At 52.4% G+C, this 25,236-nt stretch overlaps 8 protein-coding genes across 10 annotated transcripts; 5 read left to right on the forward strand and 3 right to left on the reverse strand.

The window, feature by feature from the left end:
- Window positions 1-123: 123 nt before the first annotated feature.
- PV09_02956 (uncharacterized protein) lies at window positions 124-2,323 on the reverse strand. The gene is made up of 3 exons (XM_016356085.1): window positions 1,560-2,323; window positions 1,152-1,468; window positions 124-1,099 (listed from the first exon to the last, which is right to left on the reverse strand). Exons 1-3 carry the CDS (start codon window positions 2,056-2,058, stop codon window positions 197-199), a joined length of 1,719 nt encoding a protein of 572 aa, XP_016216391.1. The 5' UTR covers window positions 2,059-2,323; the 3' UTR covers window positions 124-196.
- Window positions 2,324-3,179: 856 nt separating this feature from the next.
- PV09_02957 lies at window positions 3,180-7,187 on the reverse strand. 3 transcript variants are annotated; one of them, XM_016356087.1, is made up of 3 exons: window positions 7,030-7,187; window positions 6,164-6,958; window positions 3,180-6,109 (listed from the first exon to the last, which is right to left on the reverse strand). In XM_016356087.1, the coding sequence occupies exons 2-3, from the start codon at window positions 6,432-6,434 to the stop codon at window positions 3,324-3,326; spliced, it is 3,057 nt and encodes a 1,018-aa protein (XP_016216393.1). In that variant the 5' UTR covers window positions 6,435-6,958; window positions 7,030-7,187; the 3' UTR covers window positions 3,180-3,323. The 3 variants fall into 3 exon arrangements, with proteins under 3 accessions (XP_016216393.1, XP_016216394.1, XP_016216392.1); XM_016356088.1 differs by having other exon boundaries at window positions 6,164-6,188; window positions 6,241-7,187; XM_016356086.1 differs by having other exon boundaries at window positions 6,164-7,187.
- Window positions 7,188-7,313: 126 nt separating this feature from the next.
- Window positions 7,314-9,775, forward strand: PV09_02958 (uncharacterized protein). Its single transcript, XM_016356089.1, has one exon. The coding sequence runs from the start codon at window positions 7,346-7,348 to the stop codon at window positions 9,596-9,598; it is 2,253 nt and encodes a 750-aa protein (XP_016216395.1). The 5' UTR covers window positions 7,314-7,345; the 3' UTR covers window positions 9,599-9,775.
- A 922-nt stretch (window positions 9,776-10,697) lies between these two features.
- Window positions 10,698-12,688, reverse strand: PV09_02959 (uncharacterized protein). The gene is made up of 2 exons (XM_016356090.1): window positions 12,092-12,688; window positions 10,698-12,031 (listed from the first exon to the last, which is right to left on the reverse strand). The coding sequence occupies exons 1-2, from the start codon at window positions 12,096-12,098 to the stop codon at window positions 11,292-11,294; spliced, it is 747 nt and encodes a 248-aa protein (XP_016216396.1). The 5' UTR covers window positions 12,099-12,688; the 3' UTR covers window positions 10,698-11,291.
- A 1,820-nt stretch (window positions 12,689-14,508) lies between these two features.
- Window positions 14,509-15,407, forward strand: PV09_02960 (uncharacterized protein; the record flags this gene model as incomplete). Its single annotated transcript, XM_016356091.1, has 2 exons — window positions 14,509-14,989; window positions 15,067-15,407. 2 exons carry the CDS (start codon window positions 14,509-14,511, stop codon window positions 15,405-15,407), a joined length of 822 nt encoding a protein of 273 aa, XP_016216397.1.
- Window positions 15,408-16,176: 769 nt separating this feature from the next.
- On the forward strand, window positions 16,177-17,614 carry PV09_02961 (uncharacterized protein). Its single transcript, XM_016356092.1, has 3 exons — window positions 16,177-16,762; window positions 16,836-17,001; window positions 17,081-17,614. Exons 1-3 carry the CDS (start codon window positions 16,580-16,582, stop codon window positions 17,170-17,172), a joined length of 441 nt encoding a protein of 146 aa, XP_016216398.1. The 5' UTR covers window positions 16,177-16,579; the 3' UTR covers window positions 17,173-17,614.
- A 1,431-nt stretch (window positions 17,615-19,045) lies between these two features.
- PV09_02962 (uncharacterized protein) lies at window positions 19,046-21,134 on the forward strand (the record flags this gene model as incomplete). Its single annotated transcript, XM_016356093.1, has 5 exons — window positions 19,046-19,632; window positions 19,683-19,815; window positions 19,868-20,332; window positions 20,391-20,714; window positions 20,766-21,134. 5 exons carry the CDS (start codon window positions 19,046-19,048, stop codon window positions 21,132-21,134), a joined length of 1,878 nt encoding a protein of 625 aa, XP_016216399.1.
- A 518-nt stretch (window positions 21,135-21,652) lies between these two features.
- On the forward strand, window positions 21,653-23,568 carry PV09_02963 (arginine-tRNA ligase; the record flags this gene model as incomplete). The annotated part of the gene is made up of 2 exons (XM_016356094.1): window positions 21,653-21,949; window positions 22,009-23,568. 2 exons carry the CDS (start codon window positions 21,653-21,655, stop codon window positions 23,566-23,568), a joined length of 1,857 nt encoding a protein of 618 aa, XP_016216400.1.
- Window positions 23,569-25,236: the final 1,668 nt, after the last annotated feature.

The raw sequence follows: 25,236 nt of genomic DNA on the forward strand, positions 1-25,236 counted from the left end.
CATCTCAAGACCAATCACGGTTTAGCTGAAAACAGGGCACGGCTTCGCACCAAGTGCTGATGGCAAAACGGAGGAAGTGACGCAGATCGCGGCGGGTCTTCCAAAGAGGCGATTATATTAAAGCTTAGTTTCATTATATATAGATAGTCTTTCTTGCGGATCAGATCATTGTATCTACACGGTCAGCTTCAGACAATCACGCGTACAGAGCCTTTTGCCACCATCGGCACCTGTCGTTGTTTGCATTGTCTGGTCCAAGGGTGGCTTGGAAGGAGCCCAGCAAGCCGTTCAGCATGCCGATCTGGCTGTTGTTCGCATACAACGGCAGGTTTGGCGAGCCTGGCACCGTCGTGGTGGGGGCACCTCCCATTGCGAAGCTCAGCTCCCAGTCCTGCAGAGTGTACGCGGCGTTTGCGTTCTGGACTTCTGAAAAGTCTGTGGCGTTGGGCGGATAGCCGTAATAGTAAGTGTACGGAACATCCTCGCCGTGAAGTGCGGGGAAGATGTTGAAGAGATAGCCGTACGATTGATTGGGAACGGCGGAGGTCATGTAGTAGTCGTTGCAGATGAACGAAAATTCCGTAGTCATAAGGGCTGCACGTTCAAACCAATTTCTGTACGGCTGCGAGCCGTCATAGATGGCCGGGTAGAGGTCAGTGACAACATAGAGAAGGACGTCTAGCGGTGCGCCTGGGAATATGGACTTCAGCTGTGAAATGACGGCGGAATCGTTCTGCATGAAGGGCGAAGTGAACGTGTATCCCTCGCGCATATTGTGCCCGGCAAGAATGGAGACGTTCTTGTCAAAATAGCCATACGCAAGCAGATTTCCAGGCAGGTCTGGCACGAAATCTCCGTCGACCACAGGCCCATAAGTGAACGTGCCGATGATCTTGGTATTGTAGATCTGCTGAGCGTTCGCAGCAAGGAGTCTCTCGGTCGGTAAGGCGCGCAGTTCTTCCAACGAGGAAACATTGGCATAGCGAAGGAAGTCCAGGAAAGTTTGCTCAGTATAGTTGTTGGACCTTATCGGGAGGAAGCCTGGTGACTGCGGAATGGCTCGCTGGAATGGATTTGGGCCTTTGTTGCCTCCGTAAGCCTGCACCAAAGTTAACAAGCATTCTGCATCTGTAGCAAACATGCGCACGTACGGTGATCTGATGTTGGATGCTTCCGCCACCAGCTGATTCACCGATCAATGTGATCATCTCGGGATCGCCTCCGAACTTCGAGATGTACTTTTGAACCCACTCAATCGCAGCGCGCTGATCCAGTAGACCAACATTCGCCGTGCCCCCGGATGCCTGGAACGTTGGTCCGGCTGACCAGCCAAAAGCACCAAGGCGGTAGTTCATGGTCACGTAGATGATCTTGTTGCCGCTTCGTTCGAGCAGTCCCTCAGGCCTACCAGTGGTGCCGGTAAGCCCTGCTTTGTCACCAAAAACATAACCACCTCCATAGATCTGAACTACGTCGAGTTAGTTTATGTTCGCTGCGTGTTTCACGTGTTCTCCAAGCAAAATGATATTGAAAAAAAAAATTAAAAAACTAGAACGTACCGAGCACCGGCGCCTTCGCCGAAGGACCGGCGTTGAAGATCTCTTCCGGAACGACGACATCGAGATACAAACAGTCTTCGGTCTCGAACGGATTCGGCGTGTACGAAAACGGAGCCACCGTTGTGTTGATAGGAATCAGGTCTGGGTTGGCCGTTCCGTTTCCACGGAACAGCTCTACGATGTAGTCTGTGCCGAACGCGCTCGCAATCTCAATGTTGCCTGGGATCGCCTGGGGACATATCTTGATACCGGCTCCCGTGTTCGGCTCGGAGCTGGTGCTCTTGAGCGGCGGCTGAGGTGCGGCAAAGCGCAATTCGCCAAGGGGCGGCGCAGCGAAAGGTATGTTGCTGAAATTGTAGAACTTCAGCTCCTCATTGTACACCGCCGCCTGGTGAATTTCATATCCCAAGTCGACCGTTGGCAGATTCCAGCGCTTCGAGGGTGCGGCTGCTGTCAGCTTTAATGTCAGGCACAAGGCTACTAGCTTGGCCCACTCCATTGCGTGCGTGCGTCCTTTTTATATTCTCACGCTGTCAAAGCCAAAGCAGACTGGATGGGGCCAAAGCTCTTTACCAATCGTTTGCAGATGAAGAGGTTCACACGCCTGGAGACTCGAGGGAGGGCACACCAGATAGAACGTACGGGACGTCACGGCATGGGCAGAGCAAGCGGAGAGCAGCTGGACGAGGTGAGCTCGAGAGGGCGAGAGAACTTGTACGAAGCGAACGAAGCTGCGTGCCGAGCGCAGAAAGTCGACAGCTAAAGGCTAGCAGCACCGTATTTTGCTATTCCTCCGCGCCGTGCGGAGCGGTGTTGCAGCGATCAGAAGCACGCAAGACGTCACGAAGCGGTGCGTCCGCCATTCCTGTGCCCCTCAGGCCATCGCGTAGGAGTCAAAGAATGCTTCTATTCGCAGGAACAGCGAACGCCTGGTTGGCGCCGGAAGCAGCTTGTCCATTAGCGGGTAACTAGCTGCGAGAGCTGAGGCGGAGTAGTGGCAGGCAGACCTGCATGATGTAGGCTATTCGGTGACGACAGGACGAAGAAGAGCGGAGAGGTGTCGTCGTCGACCGGGGCGAAGAAAGACCGAGTCCAGTCTTTCGTCCGACCCCTCATACGGTAATGGTTGCGCAGTCTGGTCGCCGTGGTCCGCCGTGGGCACTTTTCCCCAACGAGAAGATCATCGATAAGAAAGGATTATGGCCGTCCATGTTCGAGCTGCAAGGCCGATGTGTCTAACTGACTCCAGCAGCTCGCCGCCCTCGCGCCGCCACGAGGTCATCGCACCGCTTCCCTCCACATCTTGCCGAGGCTCCGCAAAGCTTGTTGCTTTCTCCACCCCCGCCTCCACGCCTGTAACGTTCCCGCTGTAGCCTCATGTGCCGTGAACGTCGGTCGATGCATCCGTGCTGGGTGTGCCTTCTTCCGTCTGATCGTCTCTGGACGCTGATTGATTGTCTGAACGGCCAGGACGGCACCCCACCACGGCGCTCTTCGAGCCGGTCTCGCCCGCAACGAGACACACATACTGGCGTCAATACGGCTCACAATCGCTCAGCTGCCCGGTTTCGCTACGACATCACATTGCGCACAGTCAGGCATGGCTATCTTCTTCTCCACGCTGGATGGTGAGCATGACGACGGACGGCACCTTGTCAGTGTTCTACATGACCTGGACATTTTCATGCCTCGAGTAGTATCTGAAGCCTACACATTGTCCTTCTCAATCGTGTCTCCTTGCTTGTGATGCCCAACGACCCTTCCTCATATCAAACTGTACCGTCCAGTCACCTTTGGCGCCCTGGAACTCGCCTCCAAATCCTGCACGATGCCGTCCTTCAAGAGCCTCACCAGGTCTCTCATCGCGCCCATGACACTGTTCTCCGTATCGCCTTCCACCAGTAGATACAGTTTCGGTGGATCACTATCCGTCTTGGGGCCCTCGCCCAGCTTGTAGAACACGCCCTTGGATGTGATCGAAACACCGTACTGATCCAGAATGTTCTTGACGTTGGTGCGGTTCGTGACCGCCCAACGCGCCTTTTGTGGGTAATCGTTGATTTCGAGCGTGGCATGGAAGGCGCCGGCATCTGGGCCCTTGTTGTCACGGTTGTGGCCTGCGGACACGGCGCCGCCTGGTGCCGCAGCAACACCGCCTTTGCGACCCGAGATCTCCATCGCTTTGGCACGCGCACGAGCCAGAGGATCGAGCGGCAGCGTCGGCGGCGGCTCAACCACGCGTTTGTGCACCTTGATGTTGTATTCATCCAAGTTGGCGTAGGGATCGGCTGCCTTCGGCGCGGGTGCGGGAGCTGGTGACGCAGCCGCACCAGGTGAGGGCGCTGCATCTTTGGGAGTGTCGGCCGCGCTTTTGTCTCCATCACGAGCCTGCACCTTGATTGAGATGTCGTCTGACGGCCCTTCCTCATCAGGATCTCTGTAGTCATCCAGACGCTTCTCATCCAAACCGGCCTGCCGACGTAACACTTGCCGCTCCAAGTCGCGAGCTTGGTCGAACTTTTCGACGCCATGACCTCCAAATCCTTTCGATGTGTGTTTGACTTCGCCTGCTTTGATCTTCTTCTTGTATGTGTTCGCCATCTCCTCGACCACTGGAGGAACTTCGCGACCTGAATACTTCAAAGCCTTCATTACATCGGCAGCGTAAGGTAGATCTTCTTTTGTCAAGAACGTTATGCATGTCCCCGTGTTGCCCGCGCGCCCCGTCCGTCCTGCGCGGTGGACAAAGTCTTCAAGATGTCTTGGAACGTCGTAATTGATGACAAGCTTCAGGTTCTTGACATCCAAGCCACGTGCAGCAACGGATGTTGCAATCAAAATCGGATAGTAACCGTTCTTGAAGTCCGTGATAGCAGCCACACGCTCATCTTGCTCACGTGAGCCGTGGATATAGGAGATCTTGGTAAAGCCTCGCTTCATGAGGGCTCCTAACAACTCTGTTGCAGCTTCTTGACGCTCGACAAATATCAACGTCTGATCCTCCCATACGTCTCGGTTTAAGGGACTCCAATCCGCGTCGGCATACTTGTTTCCAAGGATCTCGAGAAGTTTCCGGAGACGTTCAGAGCGCTCCAACACGTCGACCTGCAACTCAATCTCTTTGGCAACAGTTGCACGACCGCCAATTGTGATTTGAACTGGCTTTTCCTTCAACATCTCCTTGGCCAGAATCTCCAAATTATTCGGGAAAGTCGCGCTGAACATGACGAACTGCCGATCTGGACGAATTTGGCTCAAGATCATCTTCACCTGCGGAGCGAACCCCATATCCCATAGTCGATCAGCCTCATCAAGGACCATGTACGTCACTCGCGTAAAACTCAACAGCGAACCTGAATTGACCGTGGCCAGATCAATAAGACGGCCGGGAGTGGCGACAATAATTTCTACGCCCATCTTGATCTTGTCAATGTTATCCTTGAGAGACGCTTGTCCAAAGCAAATAGCTACGTTGAGACCAAGTGCTTTCGCGAAAGGCTTGCATTCGCGTCCAATTTGATCGGCCAATTCGCGAGTAGGGGCTAGAACCACGGCAATCGGACCTTCGGAACCAAGCTTCGTCTTTTTCAGAGGTCGCTGGGCCTTGATGTGTCTGAACATGGGGAGTAAGAAGGCCATGGTCTTTCCGGAGCCTGTTTTGGCAACACCGATAAGGTCTCTTCCCGACATGATAGTAGGAATGGCTTGTGCCTGGATCGGAGTAGGCTTTGTGTAGCCAAGAGAAGCAATGACCTGTTGGACTTGCACCGACAGGCCCATTGCGGACCATCGATCAACAGGCTTAGGGACGTCCTTACCTCGGACAGTGATTTGTTCCATCTCGAAGCGGAGATTTGCAACGTCTTTCTCCGTCAGCTCTTTAGTTTCTTCTGACTCCGTGTAAAAGTTCTTTGTGAATTCTTCGTAGTCGATCTTACTATGGTCAATCTTCTTGAGCTCTTTCTTTGCTTTCTTTCGCTGCGCCACGGCGAGAACATCGTCTTCTACTTCTCCAAACACTTCGTCGTAGGCGCTCTCTTCAGCAAACATGGCTTCCGGGCCGTTTCTCCGGCCTCGCAAAGAACTGAAAGTCGGAAGTGTGGCAGCTGGTGCAGCAGTCAGGCCCTCCATGAATGCATCCAAAGGATCTACTTCTTCCTCCTCTGCCTGTGGTGTTGCATCCACCATGGTCTGATCTTCTTGCTGAGGCTGTGCGGTCGCAGCTTGGACATCCTCCATAGGCGTGTCCTGTTCCACTGTGGGCTCTGCATCCTCTGCAGCTGCGCGGCGAGCCGCGAGAGCTTTCAGCGCAGCTTCGTGGTCATTTTCGTCTGCATCGGGAGTGTCGTCATCTTCGTCTTCTTCCCCGTTAGCAAGCGCAGCATCGTCGTCTTGATCCTCTGAGAGCGGAATGTTTAGCTTCTCTAGTTTCCTCGTTTTCTCCTTCTCGTCTTCTAGGTCCAAGCCAATCTTGGAGGCGTTCTCATTGCCTTGGCCTGCAGCCAGACCAAAACCGCTGACTTTGCCAGTATTTTCGCTGCCGTTTGTAACTGCAAAAGTGTTAGCGCTCTCATTGCGAATGTAAGCAGAGGTAAAGGACATACGAGATTTCGATGAAGCAGGAGCTGCCTTATTGATGTTAGCTGCAGACCGTCCTTGAAGATTTGATGTAGTTGCGGACTTCTGGGCTGGAGTGGGCACCAAGACGTCAAGTCCCAAAGTGCCTTTGTTCGAGGAGCCGTGAGTGGCCTTTTTGATGACTGCTTTAGGATCAAACTTTGCATGTGGCTTTGGCGAGGCTGGCGTGCTGGGAGCCGCTGAAATAGAGGGCGAGATTACTGCGGGCGTTTCAGACGTTGAACGCAGGCCGTCCATGATTGCCTTTGCAGGATCGTTAGCAGCTGCCTCTTTAGCCTTGGTTTCATTCTTTGCCAGCTGCTTGGCCTTCCAGGCCTCGAGCTTAGCTCTTCGTTTTGCTTGCTCATCCTCCTTGCTTGCCGCGGGCGTTGCGCGGCTGCTCTGTGAAGGTGAGTCTCTTGATTCCGGTCTCGACTGCCGCTCTCGTGGAGGACTCCTGCGTCTATCACGATCGCGAGAAGGATCACGCCGTCGCCTGTCATCATCGTCGCGCTCACGACGGCGATAGTCTCTATCTCTATCTCTCTCTCTATCTCTGTCTCTTTCTCGGTCTCTATCTCGATCTCGGTCGCGATCTCTGTCTCTATCTCTGCTACGTCGCCTGTCGCGATCTATTCCAGGCGACCTTGAACGTCGTCGCTCGCGTGACCGTGGCCGATGCGAGCGGTCATCGTACCAATCTCGGTCTCGGTCGCGATCGCGACGGTAATCTCTTGAGTATCTATCATCATCGCGGCGACGATCATCGTACGAGCGACTGCCTGTATGGCGGTGTGAGTGGCTATCTGTGCGCGCCATGCTTGACTGGCTTAGCGGAGCAAGTGAGTTTTACAGGTGCACCGTCGGTATGTAGACTGCTTGCTATCTGTTAAGTCGTCGTCAAACAAGTCAAAACTATTTCATGTGAGCATAGGCAATCAGTGAATTCGCCTGACAGCAATGAAATTTATCAACGAATGCGAATGGACGTGGCGTGTGGTTTGGTAGCAGGTCGCGAACAGGAAATTGGTGGGGAGGAGTTGCCTTGACGTCGAGTCGGCCAGTTCGCAGCCTGATTGGTCCTCCGCGACCCAGAAAAAAGTTGCCCATGGCACGAAAAAAGTTCGAGCCTCGCAAGACATCTGAGAAAACAGAACGCAAACACAAGGATGGCTCCATTGAACAGCAGAAAACGTAAAGCAGGAGGGGATGGCGTCTCCGCCCAGCAAAACGGGTCTTCAACATCCTCTACAGGGCTTCAATCCGACGCCAACGGCATAAGTCAGGCTCACGTGCAAGAGCATGGCGCAAACGAGGCGTCCCTTGACGAAGTTGCCATGAAGGAGATCGATGCTCTATCTGAGGATGAACGCAAATCAGAGGATGATCTGGCTGAGGAAAATGTGCCAGACATGGAGGATGACGTTCCAAACTACACAGTCACCACAGACGCGAACGGGAACACGCGATACATCTACAAGGAAATTGATCCAGTGTATGATTCGGACGACTCAGATGCCCATGCTCCGAAAAACACGATTGGAAACATTCCTCTGTCGTTTTATGATGCTTATCCACATATTGGATACGACATAGACGGCAAGAAGATCATGCGACCAGCCACTGGTCAGGCCCTCGACGCTTTACTCGACAGCATCGAGATACCGCAGGGATGGACGGGACTTACGGATCCATCGACAGGCAAGCCGCTGGAGTTGAGTCAGGAGGAGCTGGAGGTGCTCAAGAAGATCACGCGAAATGAGATCCCCGAAGAAGGTTACGACCCTTACCCGGAGATGATTGAATACTTCACCAGCAAGACGGAAATCATGCCGCTGAGCGCAGCCCCGGAGCCAAAGCGAAGGTTCGTGCCATCGAAACACGAGGCGAAACGAGTCATGAAGATTGTGAAGGCGATCAAGGAAGGACGAATCAAGCCTTACAGGCCGCCCGAGGAGCAAGAGGACGAGGACGACAAAGTAATCAACTACGACATCTGGGCCGACGAAGCCCCACGACCAGATCACATTATGAGAATACCTGCGCCCAAGCTGCCTCCTCCTGGCTATGAAGAAAGCTACCACCCGCCGCCTGAGTATCTGCCCGACGAAGAGGAAAGAAAAGCATGGGAAGCAACAGATCCAGAGGATCGAGACAGGGACTACCTCCCGCAGGACTTTGGCGCTCTTCGAAAGGTTCCCGGCTACGACAACGTCAAGCTCGTTTTCGAACGATGCTTGGATCTATACCTCGCTCCACGCGTGCGGAGAAGCAAGCTCAACATCGATCCCGAATCTCTGCTGCCCAAACTTCCAAGCCCAGATGAGCTCCGGCCGTTCCCGACGGTGTGCGCCGATCTGTTCAAAGAGCATGAAAGCCGAGTGCGATCTATCTCTGTTGACCCGAGCGGCACGCTGGTTGCAAGCGGCGGCGACGACGGCCACGTTCGCATTTGGGAGATTTTGACAGGACGTCAAGTCTGGAGCAAGCGCCTGTCGAGCGAAGACGCCGTTGATGTCGTCAGTTGGCGACCAGGCACCGAAGCGGTGATCCTTGCCGCTGCAGCAGCTGAGCATCTGTTCTTCATCCTTCCTTACTCAGTCCACACGGTGAACCCTGAAGTCGAGGTTACCAGCCGAGAGATCATAGACTCCGGCTTCGGGTATTCGGCGAACAAGCCTTCCACAGAGACCAACATCCACAAAGAACCAGCCGCACGCTGGGCACGGCCATCAGCAGACCTCGTGGACGACGGCGTTCTTCTTCAGGCGACTCTGCGGGCACCGATCAAGGTGATAACGTGGCACCGCCGCGGCGACTACTTCGCAACAGTTGCACCCAAGGGCGCATCGCACGCCGTTGCGATCCACACCCTTTCCAAGCACCTCACGCAACTTCCCTTCCGGAAACTCAAGGGCCTGCCACAAACGGCTCAGTTCCACCCTTCAAAGCCCATCTTCTTCGTTGCCACCCAGCGGACCATCCGCGTTTATGATCTCAGCAGACAGCAGCTCGTTAAGATCCTGCAGCCTGGTGCTCGATGGCTGTCGAGCATAGACGTCCACCCAGGCGGCGACAACCTCATCGCTGGATCCTACGACAAGCGCCTGCTTTGGCACGACATGGACCTGTCGACCAAGCCGTACAAGACCCTACGCTACCACGAAAAGGCCATTCGCAGCGTCAAGTTCCACCAGGGAGGGTTCCCACTGTTTGCCGATGCCAGCGATGACGGAACAGTGCAGGTCTTCCATGGCAAGGTTGTCGCTGATCTGATGGAGAATGCAACTATCGTGCCGCTGAAGGTGTTGAAGGGACACAAGGTGAATGGACAGCTTGGCGTATTGGGCCTGGATTGGCACCCGAAGCATCCTTGGTGTGTCAGTGCTGGAGCGGACGGCAGCTGCAGGGTGTGGTGTTGAGTTTTTCTTTTTACCCTTTTTTTTTGTCGTTCGATCTAGAGTTAGCATTCAGAGCCTCATGTTCTACACAACAATTATAGCGAAGTAGCTCTTCTATTTCATTCCTTTTCTCTGAGGTGAGAATGGCGTGTACATAGAGTCAGAAGGCCTGCAAAATGAGAAAAAAAAATTATGGACATTTCAATCATAACGGCCTTGACAGCCACACATGTCGTTTCGTTACCAGTAACACGTTAACACCCAGAATTTTAGGTAGTCCTCTTGTTACATGGCGCCCAATGGCTCAGGATCCAGCATCGATTTTTTAGCGTAGACAGTCGTCAGGCCCGCACAAGAACGCTGTCCAATTTGCGTCAGCAAGATGATTCACGGACGATGACGAGGCCGCGGAACAAAGGGATTGAAGGGATCCCCGTCCTTCCCTTCCCGACAGGTCTCCGAGGACTGTGGAAGCGGGAGGGATTTTCGAAAAGCAGAAGAGACCATGATGCCCAATCGTGGGTCCATGAGAAAGACGCCGTCGAGTCACAACACGACACGCAAACGCTCGCACGACGGTTGGACGGACGGGAATCCACAGACTCACGTGTTTTGAGTCAAACGAGGCAGGCGAATGAAGAGAAGGACGACGAAAGAAGACAGGAAACACGAGAGTCACCTCATCCTGTCACGATTGGGAATCATCGCATACAGGCTGGCGATCCGCGGTTCACTTCATCTGCCTGAAGTGTTGCCACCACTCTTGGCATATAAGAGGGGATGCGAAAACATCTTCTTGCCGTGCACAGTCTTGTTCTCTTTCTCCTGTGACCTGCCTTTGAAGCTATTTTTTGTTCTGCGTTCATCAATTCGTACATCTTTCCTGACTTATAAACCACGATCTGTGGCTCCTATAATTCCTATTGCAGATGTCGTGGACTAGTCGAAGTACATTGACTTGTCCAAGTAAATGACCAAGCAATCCCAAAATTATGTCACTACCAAATCCTTCACGTTGCGATTTGTTCCACATCGCTCTTGTGAAGATCACACTCAGATGCATTGCAATAAAGAGCTTGGCTAATGCTGAAAGATTGAAATGAAGAAGACACGAGAAAGGTATCAAAGCAAATCAATCTATATTCATTTGACGAAGTCGCAACTCAACACCACGAAAGCTACTAAGCTTTGGCGTGGCGGAGGCATTGATGAACTCAATCATAAAACAGTGGTAATCATCTCCTTTCAAAGCATTCAGTCTTGCCCCTTCCTTCTCCCTAAGACAGTCCTGCCCTCCCTCTTACAACTGTTCCGAGCCGCAATTCAGGCCATTGCTAGAAGGATAAGAATGGAGATGAAATTTCTCAAAAGATTGCAGATGTAGGCCAGAAAAGATCAAGTACGGATGACTGACCACGAGTCAACCACGCTTCAAGCGCTGGACATCAGAACCGGTGCAGCCTTCCTAAATCAAACAATTTATCTCAAAGGAATCGAGTTGCTACGGTCGAAAGACCCGAAACAAACCCGTTCGCATAATAAAGGAAACAAAACTTGTGGTGTGAGGACGGACAAGCCTCACGAGTCGACGGAGGGGAGCCTGCGCTGAGGCTCGGCAACCCCTCACCATCCCGTTCAACCGTGCATTTGAAGTGAGAGGATCAACCAGTAGCGTGTTGGTGCAAAAAAACAGCCGAATGTGGGGATGACCAGTTTACATCTGCAGAAGCGGTCCGTTGTAGCCATGCGCAGCCAAGACCGCTTTGAACTGAACCTCACGCTCTTCAAGCTCTTTGATTCGAGCTTCAAGGCTGTTCAAGTGGTCAAGCTTTCGCTGCCTGCTCTCTCGAGCAGCCAAGGTATTGCGTGCTCGCTTCAGGGCAACCTTGTCATTACTGTCGACAGCGATGGGCGGCAAAGGAGCCTTTCTTCGGCGTGGCTTGACGCCGGAGATACTCGAGTGCCGTCCGTGACCTGGAGAGGTACCATTCGCATTGCTAGGCTTGCGGCGGAAGTTGTGCTCGTCCAAAATCAGAGGAGAGTCGCCTGACGAGCCCTCGGTAGCATTACTGTCATTGCGCTGCATTGCCGGTGCATTACCAGCTGACTTGGGAGCCGAATCAGCTGACATCTCTGGGAACAGAGGGAACCAGGACGAGGTATCAGTGCCGATATCGTCGGTATTGGCGAACATCGGCGATACATCGTTGCTGCTTGCCATGTAGGGGGATGCATTGATATCCGGCGATGTCAGGTTTGTGAATGCAGTTGAAGGCGGCGCCGAACCGAGGAAATCGTTGAACAGATCCTTTGGCGAGACGGTGGAAGCGCTTGCAGTTCCATTGCTGTTGTTCACAGCAGTAAAGCTTGTGCCGGCGTCCCAACCGAAATCGCCAGAAGTATCGAAAGCCGCGCCGAAATCGGCGTCTAGGCCGTCAAACGAGGCTGCAAAATCTGTTCTGCGTGTGAGCAACATGGTAGGGCATGCAGAAGAGTGTGTGAAGGGCGCATTACCAGTCATCGTGTTCCGGACAGGTCGTTGCGAGGCGCGGACGTTTCCCGTGCTATAAAACGGCGGAACAGGCGGACGAGTGCTCTGTGGACGAGGAAAACTAACGGTAGATGACGGTGCAGAGTTCGAGTAGAGATGAGTGGCGGTTGATGCGTTAAACACTAGACCAGACAGCGGCCGAGCGGGAGCCGGTCGATGTTGCGGTTGGGACTGCTGGTCGTAGAGAACGAAGTCTCCTTGGAGCAGGTTCTGGTTCTCGCTTGATGAATGCTGCGGCTGAGCCGATGGGGTTCTTGGTGAGGGGAGCCATGTTGAAGAAGTTTGAGAAGCCGTGTTGACCGGTGGGTCGAACGTTGTAGGCGAACTTAAGTTACGCTCGGAGGCGATGCTTGAGTTCAGAGACCGAGGAGGCTCTGAAGGATAGAAGAGTGGAGATGGTGGTTGAAGCGGGTTGCTTAAGGGATCTATTTTGCCTGGTGAGGACAAAATGGAGGGCGAAGAGGAAGCGTTTAGAAAGCAGCCATGACGGGGGGAGACTCGACGTGCTGGCTAAGTGGTGTTGTCAGTATGGTGAGGAAAGTAAGGAAAAAAGGCAGAAGCGCGAGTGGGAACGAGCGACTTTTTGAAGGACGCGCCAGGCAGGCTCTTGCCCACAGTGGGAAGGAAGTGACTCACCGATTGTTTTTGGCTTAGCGTGACGAAGGGCCCGGTCGCTGGCGTGTTTGCGGCCTGCGATTGGTCGTCCACGACAGGGGTGGGGGGCTCTGGCGGAAGCAAAAATGCTGCTACGGGAAGCCACGACGGTTTGAAACAAGACACCGTGTGCTTACCTGATCACGACGGCGCCTGCTGGGTCGCGCCTTCTGCTTTGGACAAACCGCACAGAGCGGAGCCTCGACCGCAACCACAAGTACAACGACGCAAACGCGCCATCACAACGAACAACTCACCCTTCAGCCCATCACGCGACTGCTCGTCGGCCACTGCTCCGACTGTTGCTGTCGTCGACACCGCACAGCGACGGGCGCATGTGGCTGGATTTGCCCCTACATGCGTTGTGCTACGGTTGCGATTGTACGCCTCGCCTAACTCTCGGCACTGCACCGTTGCCCTTCACTTCCACAGACTGTACTCCGTGGACGGCAGCTGTGCTAACTTCCTGCAGCATTCCTCCTGCTATCGCTGAGTACCATTTCCACGCCGCACAGACACACAGCTCTCTCATTCCTGATCGCCCACCTGCACGCTCATCCTGCCTGCCTGTTCGCCTCCTCAAGCCCTGCGCCGTTCGAAGCACGCGCCGCTTCACCAAAGCCCATTTGGTCTAGCGTTCAGGCTTGCTGCATCGCTGCTTACTATTGCTCCTCCTCCCCCCCACCCAATACGATTTCCGGGACTGGGATGAGCGTCCAAAACCTGCGCCCTTGGATGAACAAGAGCGCCAGAACACATTCCCGACTTGCCTTCCCAGCCAGCTGAGGCGAAGCACATTTCGTCGTGCATGTTATCGTCTTCAATTCATCCGTGCGACCTTAGGTGGGATTTGTGACTGAGGCTTTGGCGAAGCACTGGCCGTGGTCGCGGTAGCAGACGCTTCCTCAGCCTTGAGCCGGTCCTTCGTTGCCGGCAAATTACCAACATTCATTGGGAGTGCGCAAGTAGTGTAGTTTGTACGGAACGGTAGTAGTGACTCTGCCTGTCGGAGCCCGTCTCACAAAGTCCGCTCTGTCCGGAGACATCGTTGTCTTCCGGATAAGCCAGCACCAAACTAAGTCTTCGAGCCGCAGACACGATCCCCAGATGGGTTTCTGAAATCCTCGCTCCTCGACGTCGGTGCTGCAGCTCGTGCTACATCTCCTGCTAGGCCGGACAGTCATCTGCCATCTGCCATCTGAATAACGCCCTCAACCGGCTGTGCAAACGAGTGCAACTGGTCCGAGCACCGAACTCCGCATTTTTCCTGCCATGCTTGGCGCTGTAACTGTGTCCTCAGCCCTGTTTTCCGGTCAAACCGCCAACGGTATTGACCAAAGGGCTATAGCACAGAATCGCATCGCGCCCTGCGCACTTCTGAAGTACATTGTGGGATTCAGTAAATGTCGCAAACGACCCAGCATGCACACTCGCTTAGAAATCAACACATCTTGCAACGGGACGAGGCTTGCCCTCCATGGCCGCGCGCCCTGGCTTTTGCTGAACGCCTTTGCGGATGAGTGAAATATGTCTTGCGCTCGTCCTTGGTGCCTACGTTATTACACTTCAAGGTTGACGTGTTAGTCACGTGCCACGTGATGCTCCTCCTCGGCTCAGTCTTTCGAGGTCTTCTGTCCCTCATGTCGACCTCCGGACAGAGGAGAGTCTCAGCCATGTGATTGAATTTTTATCTCTGTTGCAGATTGAGAAGCAACCTCATGCAGCCATGTCCGCTGCCGGAGGTGCCCCGGCGATCAAGCCTCTATGGTATAAGGAGATCGAGCCCCAAAACGCAAAGGGCACCATCATATTCATCCATGGCCTCTTTTCTTCCAGCAAGGAGTGGGACGCCGTCACGTCCTTCGTGCCGGACTATCATCTCATCGTAGTCGACCTGCCTGGCCACACTCACTCCAAGCACGTTCCCTGGAGCCTCGACAATGCCGTTGAAGCCATACACAGGATTGTGACCGAAAAGGATCTCCTTGGCAAGGTCCATATCGTCGGCTTGTCGCTGGGAGGATTTGTCACCCTTAGCTTTGCACGCCGTTACCCTGGCGGCGCGAAGTCGATCGTCGTGTCTGGTGCAACGCCTCTGCGAGGATGGTCGAGGTGGTTCACCGAGCGGTCCACCATGGTGTACTACATGAACTGGCCCATCATGAAGGGCCCGGACTGGTTTTATTGGTGGCTGTGTCGTCTTTCCGGTCCGTGTCTCTCTGGTCGCTTCGTCGCGATCTCGTAGCATGAACACGTGTCAAGGCTGATAGGTACAACGCTTCAGGCATCCCGAGGCACGACGAACTGCGCGCCGAGATCAAGCAGAACTTCAGCTACGAGCTGACGGTGAGCGGCCTTGGCTGTCTCCTGGACGTGCAGCTCGACGACCTCAGAGAGATCGAGCGCACCAGGGTCGCTCTCTTTTCAGGCGGCAAGCACGACGACTTCGAAAACGCGCGGGCAATGGCGAGGATCATCCGTCAGCGCTGCGAGGAAAGTAAGGCGTTTGTGGTCAGAAAGGCCATTCACGCATGGGACATCCAATATCCCGACCTGTTTGCGAACGGCGTCGTCGCTTGGATAGAGGGACGGACCTTGCCGACGGACTTTGAGGAGCTGACCTGAGTGTTCCTCTCCGGCCTGTGTAGCTCTATACAGACGAATGCATCCTCTTCGTTTTTCTACTGCGCCAACGCAACACTTTTTTTTTAATGTCCCTTCGTTAGGGTTCGTCTCAACCGATCAGGTTTTTCCAGATTAGGGAGAAGCTAGTAGACACGATCCGCTATCCTTAAGAACTGATGTTTGTTTTGCCACATTTAGGGCTATAGTTTGTGGCAGCATTAAAGGTAAAAAACAGTTGCCGATAACTTAAAATGCGTTTCTTTATAAATGGCCTCCTTTAGCATAGATAACACTCCAGAGCCTATTAGAGCTAGTAATTGCAGACATATGTCCTATTTTGCCATGAATTTGCTCTGTCATTACGGCGCTTTATAATAACTGCATTCTCTGTTTTCCCCTTCAAAAAGTTAATATGCGTTATTTATTCACCGTACACTTAGTCTCCTGAGATAGTATCTCAGCGCGAATAATCGCCACTCTTCTACATCGTAAGTATACCGTTCATAAGTCTCCAGACGACTTCTAAGAGGATGAGAAGCCCGAGTCGCTTCTCCTTCATAATTGCAGCTTGACTTCATGCTCAGCGCCTTTCTGAGTGTGACGAGGTGGTCAGCATCGCGACACGATTCATTCGCATTTTTATAACCTGCAACTCCATGTTCAGCCTTGGGGCCGTGACGCCAGGGCGTGGGGGAACGAAACCCCCGGCTGTGACAGGGCACGACGTCAAGCGCCTCCAGCGCCTCTCGGCGGCCAAATCGCTCACTTTCGATCCATCATCGCGTGCAATCATCTCAAACGGAGCGTTCCTCCTTTCTCTTCTTTGCTGTGTGTAACTAATTCTTGCTCCTTTTTGCCCCATCGATCCATCTCCTTCTCTACGACCTGGTCCGCCCACGCTGCGCGTCTGGCGACTGTCCTCTGTGCACGCCACAAAGCAGATCTGCGCCTGTGACAGCGAAGCGACACGCACCGGCTCGTCCCGTAGGCAGACAGCAATCGACCTTTTTCGCCACGAGACACCATTGTCATCATTCATTCGCTTTATATCGTATATTCGGAGACGGGCAGGCAAACGAAGAGAGAAAAAAAAAACAAAATCCTTCCAGTCAGGGTCGTTGGGGACGGGTGCTTGCGTCTATCTCTCCTCTTGCCAGCCGAAACGCACAACCATGGACGTCAAACTCGCCAAGATCCTGTGCTCGCATGACTTTGAAGCCTGGCGCGCGGCGCTGTGGAAGGAGATCTCGACGGAGGCCATACAGCACGGCTGGGTAGCGAAGGAGGACATCCGGCGCGAGGACGGAGTCATCGACCCGACAAGCGAGCGGTGGAGCCAGCTGTACGCACGACTGGTACGTTACTGTGGTCATCTTGGATAGCACGCAGAAAGGGGAACACAAAGAGGACTGACGGGCGGTTCGGCAGGTGGAAATACGGTATCTGTTCAGATACCCGGTCTCGCGATCGGTTCACGCCCGGTTTCTGCATCCGGTGCCCAAGTCGCTGAAGAAGGTCGATGTGGGCTACCTGAGCTTCCATACCAGCCCGAATCCCACAGTCGAAGACAAGGCTTTGTTCGAAGCGAGAAGAAGTATGCAGGCCGCGGTGGCTACACACCGCACAGCCCCTCCCTTTTCATCTCTTATGGAACACTGACAGCAACGTCACAGAGGAGCTAATCGAATGGCGAGAGGCCGGTGGCTCACCCCCACGGGGCGTACTCCGCAGACCGCCCAGTCGACCACCCAAGGCAGCGTGCTAGAAGAAGAAGAGAGAAAGAAAGAGAAAGAAAGAGAGAAGATCCATATACACAAAGAACGTTCAAAGGGAGCATTGTGGTTTCTCATCCCCCTTTGATAAGTCAGCAAAGTTGGAGTGTCAACGAGGTACAGACAAAGAAAGACAAACCGACGAAAAATCTCATGTCATACATTGGTTGTTTCTCTTAGTCCTATGGGGATTTTTTTACGACTCTACATTCCCTCGTTGTCTTGCATCTTCTTTGCTCACTTGTTTGTTATAACACAGCATAGCGCAGCGCGACAAGAGGCTGGTAACTGGATATACCCCAATCTCCTATCCTATCTGTTTGATTAAGCATGACAAAAGAATCCCCACGCGAAGTCTTGTAACTTATCTATTTTTTTACCCTCTTCGTTGCGCTGGCATACGGGATGGGAGCCAATTCAATTATTCGTCACACGTTTCTGCATAGACTTTTGGGGGTCTTCCCTGCACGTCTGACTTATCAATGCTGAGCGGGCAAGCTACGCCTTTGCGTTGGTTTTTTGGCTTTGGCCAAGTCCAGCCCGTTTTGGCCAGTCGTTTTCGAGACAAGAAAGAAGACGACAAGGTCGTGGCGACGGGTTGTCTACCCGTGTGATCCAACAGGCAGATTTGACTGTACCCCGCTGTGATTATGTCGGAATCCTGGTCGATAAACATCACCCACTTGTACACTCAAGCACTTACATTCTCCGTGGATGTGACAAAGAGGCAAAGTCACATGACGGCCTGACGGCTGCTATATAGTCCAGCGTCCTGACGTCCTGCGGTCCCGTCGTCGTGAATCCAACGACCACATGCTCATCCTCGTGATCTTTTGCTGCCCTAGATCCCTCAACTCCCATGCACACATGATGCACTGCCGACATCTATACCTTGCTCTTGCATGACTGCCCAAACTAGTCACGTTCTTCTCAAGAGCAGGTTCGTCATGGAGAGAACAGTGGTTAATTCGTTCGTAAGAGACGCCCAGAGTCGACCTCGTTTTTGAAGCCGAATGACCAAATCAACTTGGCGATCGCTTGCCAATTCCTTTGTCCTATAGACACGACCTCCACACCGCCTCCTAGCTTTGTAAGGCTAGCCCCACACAAATACTGCCAACGCACTCGGGAGGCCACCCACTCGTGGCACGGCCAGCCGCTTCGACGCTGCTCGAAGTGAACATATCGCCGCTCGCTTTGTGTCGCTGCAGGGCGTGGGATCTCCGCGATTGCGAGTCAAGATTCGGCCCTATGTAGTTGCCGACAAATGGCTCCTCTTCCAAGCATGGCTATGCTTCGACGTACTTTGCGACCCGGTCTCTAGGGACTTCTGATCTTGACGCTCGGTCAGGCGTTGTAGCGCCAGCACTTGCTTTTGCTCGTTGCCTCAGATCAAGATCTCTAGGACACGTAAGTTGCGCCCTGAGCCTAGAGCTCGCTCACCGAATCTCCAGTAGCATTCCAAAACGTGGCATGCGTTTCACCAGAACATGAGGCAGGAAGATGGTAGACACGACATAAACAGAGCCAACTAGACCGTGACACAGACGTGAAAGCAGGTAATTTTACTGCTGTAAGGCTCCGTTTCACTAGACCGCTTATCGCCGTGCTAGCGGCCAAGCATTGTTGCCCCAGCTTCCCAAGCTACATATCAGTGTTTGCTTGGGCTCCTATGTTTACGATTCACCAGATCTCTTTTCTTTTCGCTATCACTGTCATTCATGAGCTTGTGAGCTTGGGTCGATGGACGCTAGTACGGTACCTTCTCACATCGCGTGCCTGGTCTCGACTTGCGCTTGCGTTCTGAGACCATTTCACCTTGGAAGATCGACACTTATATAGCGCCTTAATAGGGATACCGTGGTAATGACAGCCGCCGATGCGGTTGCCGAAGACACCTTAGTGGCCCCATGCTCAGCGGATGCTCCCACTATTACTCAACCCCCGGAAGAAACAGAAAACATTTCATTAACTGGATGTGGAACCTGTGTCATTAGCCCACCCACCATTCTATGTGAAGCATGTTGCACTTGGTGTCACAACTGCGGCCGTGCGATAAGAAGTGCTGCCTCAAATCACCTTGATAACGTGCGTGACTCGATATATAGAAGGCCGCTTGCATCTCCACGATCTGAGCCAGACGTGGAAACAAAGAGAAATCTTGGGGCTGTCTTGGGCGTTGGGATCGAGCATTTTCTGGGGGACAATTCGGACGACAAAGTACCTCTCAGCCTGTCTCAAAAGCTCAAAGATCTGTGCCTTCCAGCGGTTCTGGCTGAAGTTCAGTATCGTTCGAATCCTACGTCAAAAGCCGTTGTGAGTCGTAGGGCCTGGCTTGATGACAGATACATCTCGCCCAAGGAACAAGAGTGTTGTCGCAAGTATTGTAACCCTCTATCAGCATGCGATTTGTATGAACACCTAAAGGATTCAAACGTCCAAAGGCGACTCTTGTAAGTAGGCCCGTTGTCGTTCGTTTTTGTTCGGAGCTTAACCTGGGAAGGTATATCGAGGATCTTGACGCGTATTACTTATCTTCATTGATCCAGACTGTCGTAGATTACCACACCTGTCCCCTGAAGGATGCTTTTGAATCACACTTCGAGTTTAGGACCAAGCTTTGCCTTGAACACAAGGTACGTTGCACTAGATGCTGCCACTTCCATGATATTCTAATGCGGTTTTCAGCCTGAGCATCCGGAGTACAGAATTTCGATGCACATGAATTTTCCTGTAACGGTGCCGGAGGCATTTAAGGTTGACCATTCAAAACTGCATAACTGGAAGGACACATCATTTGCCAATAAACAGCGGCGTGCTTCCAAAAGAAATCCCATCTCCGGTATATATACAGCAAGGAAAACGATCGAAATATGCGGCAAAGGATTTGAAAACTATACCGTTTGGGCGTTTTTCGATGTCCTCCACGACCGAGAACGAATTGAAGAGAAAAACGAGGACGATTTCCCGTACGAAACCAGCAATGGATTGATTCATGAAGATCAGATTGTTTTTAAAAATAAATTGGATGCAAATAAACCTTTTTTTGACGTTCGGCCATACGCTTTACGAATACTGGACTGCGTTGTCCAAGAGAGCGTATTTCGCTGGAAGGACGCCATCCAACCGTTCAAGGATCCGTTCACGGTCCACGTGCGTCACAACACAGTTTTATTCCTTTTGGCCTTATTAGTTCTAACCTACCCTCCAGGAACAAAGAATCAATAATATCTCCACCCAATCCAGAGAATCGGGACAAAGATTCCACCACAATGTCGAAGAAGCCTACGATCAGACCCATAGATGGATACACCTCTTTATGAATTTGGAAGTCGAGCTGTCCGGCCTCGTTGGGAAATTGGAGAAATTTTTGGCTCTGGATGGAAATCTAAAGTTCTTCTCAGATCCGTCCTTCGCTCACGCAGACCGTACTTCTTTAAGGATTCGGAGGATCGAGAATGGCCTCGACGACTTGAAGGAAATTCACTGTACTCTAAAAGGACATCTCCAATCGTGCAATAGATACAAAGACAAGGTGAGCGATTGCGCATTTGTCACAGAGATTCTGTCATTAACATTCGCACAGCTGGACCATACGCTCAAGCTTGAAGCCGAAAAGCGGAGCGCGAAGACCGCTCAAACAACGATGATGACGGTGTATATTGTCACACCTATCATGGTCGGGATAGGGATCTGTTCTATGAACGAGAATTTGATCCCCGTCTCACTGCACAAAGTCAGCCTGGTGGTCGTTTTTCTCGGCGTATTTATCGCATTTTATTTCCTACAATTCTTTCTTTCCGTCATGAACGACGTTTCGAAGTGGTGTGGGTACGTCACTCGAGCCATTGGGGCTGGACTTGTGGCATCATGCAAAAGTATCCAGCGCTACGTTCAAGACATACAAGGGAGGACCTGGGCACGACCAGACCCCGATATAGCGGAGAATGCGTAACAGAATTGGAGAGGAGAAGGACATGATTTCGGTCAATATCTCATGACCAATAACCTCTGTCGAAACAGAACCATTTACGATACCCAGCATTTGCCGAGTTATTTTTCGGCTTAGTTTAGCATTACTTATGCGAATACATGCTTTGGATGATGTTAACCTGTAATTTTGTCCCCTCTTTTGCTTTCGCTGCTGTCATGAGGAGTACGACCTCGTGCAGGCCATTCGTTTGTGGCTGGTGTGCATACAGATTAGCCGGGCGTACTTGGATTGCCTTGTTTTGAATCTTTGGGTTATGATCGCATGCGCGAGCAGATCGTTCTGCCCGAGCTGTATAGGTGAGATGCGCTGGCAAACCTCCAGCCAATATGCAGGAGCCACACATCTTCTGCATGTAGGGCTTGCATGACGCCCATCGCCGTTCACCTCAGCCTTGGACTTCCATTATCCTCTCGTTTTCTCTACGACACTTTTACGAAAGGCGTCAAGTAGCCATTCCGCGCAAGTGACATCGGGCAAAAATGTCGACGACCTCTCTTGAAGGCCTTGCGCAAGTACTCGGAGAGTCGGGGCTGAAGGTCCCAGGACCGAACTTCCCCGATACCGACATTCTCAACGACTTTCTTGACTTTACGCGCTGCTACCTGGCGGAAATAGTGCAGAGCGTCGTTCAATGCAGCGCAGAGCAAGCCTTTCACGCCATCCAGCTACCTGCCACCGTCGATCCCATCTTTGGAGATCTTAGCATCGTCCTACCCAAATTAGCTCGCGAGGTTGGAGCCGAGGCTGAGGCTCTGAGAGAGAGTATCTTGAAGCAGGTAATTACGTTACGCCTTGTCCGTTGCTACTTGAGCCGAGCTAAAGAAGACGCCCTCAGTTTCCGAGCAACTCGTTGTTTCAGCAACCTGCTTCAGACGGCAAGCAGCTCAGATTGTTTTACCACACCAAGACGCTGGCACAAATTTTGCTCAAGTTCATCCATGATCGCAATGAGTTGTACGGAATTCCCCTCGCCTCAAAGGTGAACAACGCCAAGGTTGTGATTGAGTTTTCGTCTCCCAACATCGTCACCGAATTGAATGGAAAACATTTCCGCAGCACACTTATTGGAGCCCAGTTGGCAAAGGCGTATCAAGCACATGGCTGGGAGGTCGTTAAGGTCAATTATCTTGGTGACTGGGGCAAACCCATCGGCCTATTGGGAGTTGGCTTTGAACGTTTCGGGTCAAAAGACCTCTTGGAAACCAACACCGTCGAGCACCTGCGTGACGTATACAATCAAATTTCGAAGCTGTTCGAGCCAGAGCTCGCCGCAAGTAAGAAAGTTCGTGATGATGAGAAAGCTCGCGAAGAGATTGAAGCCAGCGGAATTTTTGCTCAGCGCAACTCATACGTCAACCTTCTTGAAAGCGGCGATGAAGCAGCCACTGCGCTTGCCAGAAAATTTCGCGAGTCGTGCATTGAAAGTTACATTCAGATCTATGATCGCCTTAATGTGCAGTTCGACGAGTACCTGGGCGAATCGCTGGTTAAGCAAGACACAATGCAAGAGATAGAAAATACGCTGAAGGAGAAAGGCTTGGCTCAGGAGTCCCAGGGTTCAATTGTCGTGAATCTGCCAAAGTCAGGTGGAAAGAATAGTGCGGTTGCAATACGAGACCGCTGCGGAAGCAGTACATACCTGCTCCGCGATCTTGCTTCCGCTATCGAACGACATCGACAGTACAACTTCGACAAAATGATCTACGTGGTCTCGAACCACCAGCGTGATCATTTCCACAACATGACCAAAATCTTGGAGCTTCTTGAAATGTGTGAGCTAGCCGGAAAACTCGAATACGTTTGGTTCAACGAGAACTCTCATCTGCCGGAACCTGCAGAGCCGGGTGACACGCTGGTTCAGGTGCTAGACAGATGTGAGGAGGCAATGGCAAAGTCGCTGGAGGCAAATGGGAGAGAGCTGGCGCCCCTTCTGGCGCAGACCCCAACACCACGGTACCTGACCATTTCGGCGTTGTATGCACAAGCAAGTTCGGCCAAACGAGGCTCTGAACTGAAATTCGAGATTGACCGCTTGACGTCGGCTCAACCTGGCACAGCACTGCACCTTCTTAATTGGATTGCTCGACTGGCAGGTGTTCCAACGAGGGCAGACAGCCTTGCAGATGAAGTCGTGGAAAATGAACAAAAACTTGACGACGGCTACGCTGCTTTGCTGAGGTGGCCTGCTCTGTATCCTAACATCGTTCGGTCTTCATTCCGAGCGTCCGAGCCGGCTATTTTGATCACGTATCTCAGCGCCATCACGGACCAGCTCTCTGATATTTTCGAAGACGACGAAGAAATAACCGCGGAAAGCATTCCCGATCGTCAGCTTTTGGAGGCAGTGAGGATCGTGTTGTCAAACGGCACCCGACAACTTGCGATGTCAAGGTAAGCCTGAACGATGGTCCATAGCATAAGTCAAATATGTTAACCTTGATCAGGAATCGAGTGCGAGACTCCGGAGTCTTTTTGTAAACCGGTCCACGATTGCACGTGTGTTTTGATGATTGAATGACGTCGAAATGTGCCAGTGACTATGTCGACTCCACTGTTGCGACAGCAATGACATGACGATTGATGCTTTTTTGCCTTGAGGTTGTGGAGTTTGGGGTAATGACGACGAATTGAGTACGCGTGGACTGAAATGATTAATTTTGTAATCACCAGGCCAAGATTCTTCAGGGGCCAGCTTTTTGGGGAAATGATCAGGATATATACTCTGCGATCATCTAGGACCAAGTGAACGACAATTTGTACGAAGCTCTATCTTCGACATCTTCCTCTCGCCGTGGACATGTAGCAAATGTGAAACGTCGAAGGAGAACATTCCACCCGCCGTGATCCATGGTCCAGAGGTATTGTCCAGGTACAATGACAGCACTGAGACTACAGTGAACGTCAGTTGCATGCATGGCCAAAAGATCGTGCGTGTCCGAGGAAGAAGAATAAGGAGAAAAAGGAGAAAAGGAGAAGTAGAAGTTAAAAGGGTCAATTGGTAAGATACGCGTGAAGAGCAGGTGAGTATCCGCCGAAGCGACGAATCTGAGCCCTAGAATGCCAAGATGTCCTAAAAAGTCAGACTGGAGAGTAGCATAACCCAAATTTTTGACACCTACGATGACGCAACGCTATAGTTGATACAGCAACCCCATGCCTATAACTGGGAAGAAAGAAAAACAAATAACAAGTTGTCCTAGAAGACTCCTTCATGCCTTTGAACCGAAACAAATGTATAGCAAAAGCTTGGAATGACGTGCGGTCTAAAATAAAAAAAAAAAAAAAAAAACTTTGTCAATGAGAGGGAGAGACTGGCGACATTGAGAGCAAGTCACCAGTCACCTTCCTAACCTACCAATTGCAGTTGTGAGACAGTCCTTGCCGGTTGCACCCCATAACATTTCGTCATGGTGCGCGATTCCCTCTGTGTGTTTCAATGATCAGTGGAAGCCGGATGCTTTTTGCCCTAGCCGACGGCGATCTTGCGTAGACTGCAGGCGTTGCAACGAACATGACCACAACGTCCACAGTCGCTCTTGAAGACGCCGTAGCCGCCGGTGCCGCCTACGGGACTCAACTTACGTCAGAACAAGACCAGGCTGACAAGTTTTGGAGTTGATGGTGTCTGCTCTCGCTCGAGAGGCGGAGGCAGTGGGTTAGAGTAGGATGGTGCGAAGCTGGTGCAGGGAGACTTACACTGACAGCACGTCCACAGCCATGCGTACGTCCGTTTCTGCCCAAAACAAAAGATTCAGCTCCAAGCTCGTCACAGCTCACGACATGGTCATACACATTGATGGATGTTCGGAAGGTCGAGATCCAGGCACTCGAAGAAATGCGCGGCAGGCGCTTCGGCCGATACGCTGACGCCGTCGTCGCCGTCTCTGCCCTCTAAGATCCGCGTTTCTTCATCCGACCGCTCGAAGTATTTGTGGGTCCTGCTCGATGGGGTCGCAGGCGGGAGGCTAGGTGGTTCCTTGGACGCGATGCAAAGCGTCAGCTCGTGAGTTCGTCGCAAAGCTGCGTGTCCTGTCGCTCGTCAACAAATACACCAGAAGGGCTG

The sequence above is a fragment of the Verruconis gallopava genome (genome assembly GCF_000836295.1).
Source record: "Verruconis gallopava strain CBS 43764 unplaced genomic scaffold supercont1.7, whole genome shotgun sequence".
NCBI lineage: Eukaryota > Fungi > Ascomycota > Dothideomycetes > Venturiales > Sympoventuriaceae > Verruconis > Verruconis gallopava.